The sequence below is a fragment of the Asparagus officinalis genome, chromosome 8 (genome assembly GCF_001876935.1).
Source record: "Asparagus officinalis chromosome 8, Aspof.V1, whole genome shotgun sequence".
NCBI lineage: Eukaryota > Viridiplantae > Streptophyta > Magnoliopsida > Asparagales > Asparagaceae > Asparagus > Asparagus officinalis.
In genome coordinates this window covers 122,662,897-122,670,275 of record NC_033801.1, presented here as the reverse complement: position 1 = coordinate 122,670,275, position 7,379 = coordinate 122,662,897, and the positions used below count along the sequence as shown (strand labels likewise).

The 7,379-nt window shown below is 37.6% G+C and overlaps 1 protein-coding gene across 1 annotated transcript; it reads left to right on the top strand.

Moving 5' to 3' along the window:
* Window positions 968-1,788, top strand: LOC109820108 (ubiquitin-40S ribosomal protein S27a). The gene has a single exon (XM_020386183.1). The coding sequence runs from the start codon at window positions 1,091-1,093 to the stop codon at window positions 1,553-1,555; it is 465 nt and encodes a 154-aa protein (XP_020241772.1). The 5' UTR covers window positions 968-1,090; the 3' UTR covers window positions 1,556-1,788.

Genomic DNA, 7,379 nt, shown 5'->3' with positions numbered 1-7,379 from the left:
TTGCATAAATTATTTCTTTTCTTTTTTTTTAATTGATAAATCGACAACTAATTAATTAATCCTCCTCGATAAGGTTCATGCAAGTAAATTGATAGCATGCGAATAGCATATAATCTGTTACAAAATTGAAAATTCACATTTTTTTTTGTCACACAAAACCGTTGTGCTTATAATATTAGTTTTGTTTTTGTTGTTTAGGTGGTCATATTTTCACTTTGGTGTCCTAAAATTTAACCATTTACTAACTTGATATCTCAAAGTTCTCTTCACATTTAATGTCCGAAAGTTTCAGTTCCATCTCACTTTAATTCACTTGTCTAGGTTTCGTTATATTTTTTCTGTTAAGATTGTATCATGTAATTAACAAGCGATACACTTACGTCGATTATAACGCCGATGAAATAATTATATAAAATAAAATAATTATATAAAATATAAAGGTGATAGTTATTTTTCATGCGAGGGCATAATTTACCAAATTATACCACATACTAAGCACTGATGCAATAGCAACAAATTATAACATAATTTTGATGATAGTAGCAAGATGTTATAAAAAAACTTTGGGGTATCAAATCTAGAATATAGAAAAACTTTAGAAAAATACTTTAGCATTTTGCAGACAATTTGATGGCAACAAATATTGTAAGTCATCGCATTAAAAAAAACCTACAAATTGACTTCATATCATTAAGTTAGTGGACTCTTAACTCAAAAAATATTGTGTCACCCACACCAAACTAGAAGTATGTGAGATAAATAAGGTTCAAGGGTCTATTTGAAAAAACATCAGTCTAAATCTGGTGTGGGCTTTCCGAAAAACTAGTTGAGCCCAATTAAACAGGCCCAACGACACCCTAATAATCGTACCCGCGAGAAATCAACGGTCCAGATCCTCCAACCATAGAACGAAGGACTAAGATCCACCCTCATCCCATTCCCACTCCCTATAAATACCGTTCCTCATTCCTCACCCCAAGCCCTAACCCTAGAAAACTCGCCTCCCCCTGAAATCCTCCCTCAAAACCCTAATCATCGCCTCCCCCGCCGGCGCCCTCCGCCGCCGGAGCCCCTCAAAACCGCAGCCAACATGCAGATCTTCGTCAAAACCCTCACCGGCAAGACCATCACCCTCGAGGTCGAGTCCTCGGACACGATCGACAATGTCAAGGCCAAGATCCAAGACAAGGAGGGGATCCCCCCGGACCAGCAGCGCCTCATTTTCGCGGGAAAGCAGCTCGAGGACGGCCGAACCCTAGCCGACTACAACATCCAGAAGGAGTCGACCCTCCACCTCGTGCTCCGCCTCCGCGGAGGCGCGAAGAAGAGGAAGAAGAAGACGTACACGAAGCCCAAGAAGATCAAGCACAAGAAGAAGAAGGTGAAGCTCGCTGTCCTGCAGTTCTACAAGGTTGACGACACCGGGAAGGTGATTAGGCTGAGGAAGGAGTGCCCCAATGCTGAGTGCGGAGCCGGGACTTTCATGGCGAACCACAAGGACCGTCACTACTGTGGGAAGTGCGGGCTCACCTACGTGTACCAGAAAGGTGAGTAAAAATTTGATCTTTGATCGGTTTGAGTTGGAAAGTTGAGACCTTTGGTGTTTTTTTGTGTTAGGGTTTGTTTTGGGTCTGGTAATTTTAGTTTGGTTTATGATGTTTGGTTTCGGTTTCTAGTTGTTGGATCTATGAAGATAATTAGTTATCGCTGGATTGTGGTTTAAAAAGTTACAATTTTCTGTTAGTTTTGTCTATTTACTGCGGTATGATGATGCTTGGTTATTGGTTACTACTGTTGTTACTGTGTTCACATATGAGGATTGGTGTCATGTTGTTTTGATTTGTTTAGCTTGATTATTAATTGTGAAGGGCTGATGTATTATTACTTCTTGGGATCTTGATTCAATCATCGTGCAGTGATACATCTTAGCTTAAGTTAGAAACTTTTTTCGGCCGTAGATGTTGGGAAATTTGGCATGTTACTGGTGTGCTCTGCACTTTTTCTGTTTATTTTGGCGTTATTTCTGCTGTCTACAAACCACACTATGAATGCCGATTTGTGAAATGTATGTTTGAAGATTAGAGCATCTTTGTTGCTTTTTAGTGATATTGCACGCTAGGATAGGATTAGCATTCCCTAGTCCATGTTACTGAGATCATATAGTAGTTTGATGGGTAGTTAGGTTTTTGTAGTATTATTCATACTAGCTTTTATTTTTCCTTGCTACTATACTTTTGTCGAAATTTTTTTGACTCTGCCCTTGGGCCACTTTTAGGCCTTAATGGGTATTGTAAGGTGTTTAGTTTTGCGGTTTTTAAAGGGCAATCTATCAAATCTTTGATTTTCTTCATCCAATTTACTAGCCATATTGGATTAGCCCTTAGGGCTTGTTTGGATTGAGGGGAATGAGGGTGAAGGGAAGTTAGGGGAACCATTCACCTCCATTCACCTTGTTTGGGAACACTTAGGAGGTGAAGTTAATTCACCCTAGTTCCCCTTGGTTCACCCTCTAATAGTATAAAAATTGTTACCCCAAATTGGGGTGTAACCAAGGGGAAGGTCCCTTCCCTTCACTCAGTTTCCCTTAACTTCCCTTCACCCCCTACAAATCCAAACAGGTCCTTAGTCTATGATAGTTGAGGATTTATTTTTGCCTTGGGCGGATTAATCCATCCGAAGCTACACCCCAAAACTCCCTATTTTCGCTCATTGTGATGACTAGAAAGGAATTTTTTTTTGATTGGGTTTTATTAGATTGTATGCGCTATAGAATGCTGATGAAGAACATAACGTGATTAGCTTCCAATGATTTAAAGAATGGAGTGCGATTATGCTCTGTATCATCTTGTTTGCTATCCCTACCATTGAGATGGGTTTCATACTTTATTAAAAATCACTACAGAATTATCTATAGTTGAAATATTTTTAAATGTTCATATTTTGTTTCATAAAAAAATTACCTGTAATAGTGTATAAGTTTTGTTGGGTGTTAGGTACCATGGTAATGGGTAACTGGTTTGTTATATATATTTATAAAAATAGTAACTGGTTTGTTATATATATTTATAAAAATACAAGTTTTTTTTGGTAGTACTGAAAAGGTGAAACATTTTCCACATGTTCTTGAGAAACAAATGTGTAATGTAGAAGCATTTGTTGTTGTCTCTTTTGTTTCGCTTGAAGGATAACTTGTTATGTGCAGGACAACGTTATTTTTTGTTCAAGTTAAAAAATGATGAGAATTTGAAGTAATAGATGAGTAAGTTGTGGGGTATTTATTTAGTTAGTGGTGGTTAATAGTGATAGTTATGGTAAGTTAAAAAATGATGAGAATTTGAAGAAATAGATGAGCAAGTGCGGTATTAATTTAGTTTGTGGCGGTTGGATTAATAGTTATACGGAGAATATGGAATGGGTAGAGATATAAAATGGTAGTCTTTTGAGTTTTTCAAGTTTTATCCTTTTCATGATTCTTAAATTACGTTTCTTAAACTATATATGAGTTTTTCAAGTTTTATCTTTTTCATGACTCTTAAATTACCTTTCTTAAACTGTGTGTAAATTATGAGAGCAGTTCTTAGAATTATTTGAGACTCACGGGTTAGAACACCATTTTCTTAAATAATAGTACGGTTTTGCTATAGAGTGCCCATTGGCACTCTATAAGAGAGGAGAGAGATAGAGAGAAATGAATAGCTCATGACCCCCTCTGATTTGCATTAATTTTTGTTCATAATTCATTTCTCCATCTCTCTCCTCTCCTCTCTTATAGAGTGTCCATGGACACTATAGAAAAACCGATAATAGTAATAGTATACAATTGTTCTCAGGTTCCATTTCCAATAATGAATGTCTTGAGAAGTCTTGACTACAATCAAGAGTCGATTGTTGTTTCACCTCTAGGCAGTCATAAAGATTTTTGGGGTATCATTAATTTTTCGGTTTTTCTTAAGAGTGCCTGTGGGCATAGGCACTCTATAAGAAAGGAGAGAGATAGAGAGAAATGAATGAAGAGGGGCTCCCTAATTTGCATTGGATAGAGAGAAATGAATGAAGAAGGGGCTTCCTAATTTGCATTGGGATTCCCTTCTCATTCATTTCTCTTTCTCTCTTTTCTCTCTTATAGAGTGCCCATGGGCACTCTATAGAAAACCCGTTAATTTTTTCTTGAGACCTGCTTATTTCACAACCAAAACTTTCATCTATCGCGATTTATGTAAATAATGAGAATTGCAAACCGGCTTTGCCATGACGGTTGCTTCAAAGATGATTTTGACGTGGATGCTAATAAAACCTGTATAGTGATAAAGGTTTCGTTTTGAGTTCTATTTATGTCTATACATATGTTTATCGTTTGATTTGAGAAAGGATTTCATTTTTTTTAACTGAAGGGTCTTCTTTTACCCTTGTGGGCAACGTGTTTCTCCAATTGCATGGATGCTTTGTTCTCTTTTTCTAATTTTCCTCGTCATCCTGCGACGCTGCTTCCTCGTTAAGATTTTCAATCATCTAATTTTCTTCTTGGTAATATAATTGTGCGTATATTATCATTTAAATTTTAAAGGAAGATAAACACGAACATCTCTTTACTCGATTCGAAAGAGCCCTGCTCGTTAGCACGCAAGGAAATGGGGAAATGCAGCCGTAAGAGTTTGGTGTTTGACTCAACATGTTACTTATTTTTATTTGAAAAATTTCACTTGATCATCCTTGAAACTGCATGCATACCCGCAAAACAATTAGGATTTGTTCAATTGACTACCTGTGATGGGTTAAGTTGTAAATGTTGTTGTAGGCTTGGTATTCAGTTCGGCTGCAAATGAAAAATAAATTATTTTAATTCACGAATTCCCATTCGAAATAAAATCTGAGGCTGAGTTTGAAAGGATAAATTGGCCAGATTGGTGTTATTAGCGTTAATTTTCTGAGGGTTTTTTATATGAAAACCACATCTATATTCGTCGCTAACGCCTCCTCAATGTCATATTTTTGGTATTTTCTATTAAAAAAAATTAAAGTTACTATTATACCCTCCAATCTTACCCAAGAGGAGGAAAGAAGTTGACGAGGAGAGGAAGAGGGTGGGTGGAAGAAGTGGATGAGGAGAGGTTGGGCAGAGGGGGAGGGAGTTGGTGGTAATGAGATTGGTGGCGGCAGAGGAGGGGAGGAGGAGGTCAAGCGGTGAGAGTGGAGAAAGAGGAGGGACGGAGGAGGAGCAGAAAGGGAGGTGTAAGGGGCCATTGATGGAGAGGGAGGAGAGGAAGAAAGAGATATAGGTATAAATACACTGCATTTAGGTTGTCTATTATCCTACATTGATCTTTGGCTAAAGGCACTTAGGTACATTATTGTTTTATTGGTTTTTCTACAAGAGATGAGAGAGATAGAGAGAAATGAATAGTTCATGGGTCCTTTCTGATTTGATTAATTTCTGTGCATAATTCATTTCTTTCTCTCTCTCTCTCTCTCTCTCTCTCTCCCCCCTATCTTATATAGTGCCCCCGGGCACTCTATAGAAAATCCGTTGTTTTACCATCTTTACACACCTTAAGTTGTAAAAAGTAGCATCGAACGCCTAAAGTTATAAAAAAATAGTACGGAACACAAAAAGTTTTATAAAAAAGTAGCACTTGAGTATCTAAAGTTATAAAAAACTAACATGTTAGTACCTTTTGTTAGCTGAATGTGAGGATATTTATAGGAATATTCCCACGTGATTAGCTCATGATATTTTAATAATTGTACTGACCCCATTTATTGTTATATTTACCATTATACCTTCTTTTCATTAAATTTCTATGAAGGGATACTTTTTTTGTCGTAAGGGTGTTTACATTTTCTAACGGTGGACAACTTTTGCAACTTTGGGTATTTTAGTGTAAAAGATGATAAAACAATAGGATGCCAAAGTATCATTCAGCCTTGGTCTTTAAGGATCATATGCTAGCCTCAGAACTTCCCTTAAAACTAATTTCCATCACACTAGATCAATTTTCAATTGTGTTATTAGCAGCACGGGTTGAGGGAAAATGACCAAAAAGAAAGAAAAACATCAAAGAAAATGAAAAATTGAGGATCTACGTGGAGCCGAGCAATAGAACCAAATTAAGATTTGATTGTAAGTCTGCAAAACAAGAAACAAGCAACAAAAATCCCACATGACAAGATCTTTGTGCAGAGGTTTATGGGGTCCACAAAACAAGAGCGACAAATTAACAAGAAAAATTCTTCAAGGATCCAAAATATGGGACCAATAGAGGGGACAAGTGAGGTGTCTCCTTTATATTGGATAATAAGTTGGTCATCATTAATGATGGCCAACTCATTATCCAATATGAGGGAGACACCTCACTTGTCCCCTCTATTGGTCCCATATTTTGGGTCCCTGTAGCAAAGCTCAATTAACAATGGTTCGTTCAAAAATTCAATTGTGAACTGGGTGCAGCGACGACACATTCAAGTTCTCTTCAATCCTTCCATCAAAAACAATCGACATAACCTATTTGTATCCCATAACCTGAAACTTCGCATACTATAATTTTCATCCACTTCACAATTGAATGTAAACTCTCTGAATCATGCTCCTTTACTGTTTCAAGTAAAAACAGGGCGAGGAGCCAATTCAAAAACAATGATAAATTTAATATCCAACAGCACTCAATATGCTTATGATTTTTTTTTTTTTTCGGCGGGTGGCGGAGGGGGGGGGGGGGGGGGACGCGACTACTACTGCAGCAAGTCTTAACCTGTCAAGAATTGAGCTTTACGTAGAAAATGGATGCTATTCTTCATCGGATTAAGGTGTTGTATACAAGAGTAGGAGTAGATCTAGTGTTCCTAAGCAATATGGGACTATAAGAAAGGTAAACATAAAAGCCTAACTATAATATTATGTTGGCCATGTTGGAGAAAAGGCAATTTTTGCCTTTGTGAATAGTCCCACATGGACTATTGAGATGAATGGTAAATGATTTATAATGGTTGTCCTCTTATTGGGCTTTGAGTAGTGTTTTAGACTTTGTATTGTTTGGGCTCTGCATAACACGCACGCACACTTTTTTTTTTGTTTTCTCTAGATTTATTTTACACGTTTTTTGTGTGCGTAACGGCTGCGTGAATTGGGGTAACGGGTGCGCGGAATTTGGAACGTGCGCTTGGATCCAACGGTCGTTAAGGGTTCCTCAACCCTATATATACACCCCTAATGTGAGTTCAGAAAGCACACAACAAGTCTCTTCTTCCTCTTCTCTCCTCTGCTTTCAAAAGCGATTTTTCCATTTATATTTTGGTGTTATTTCGGGCAACCTTCTTTATCTGAGCTGAAGCTCTGTACTCTCGCCCGAGTTCAGAGGCCGGCCGATTCCGGGGGTTTTTATCGC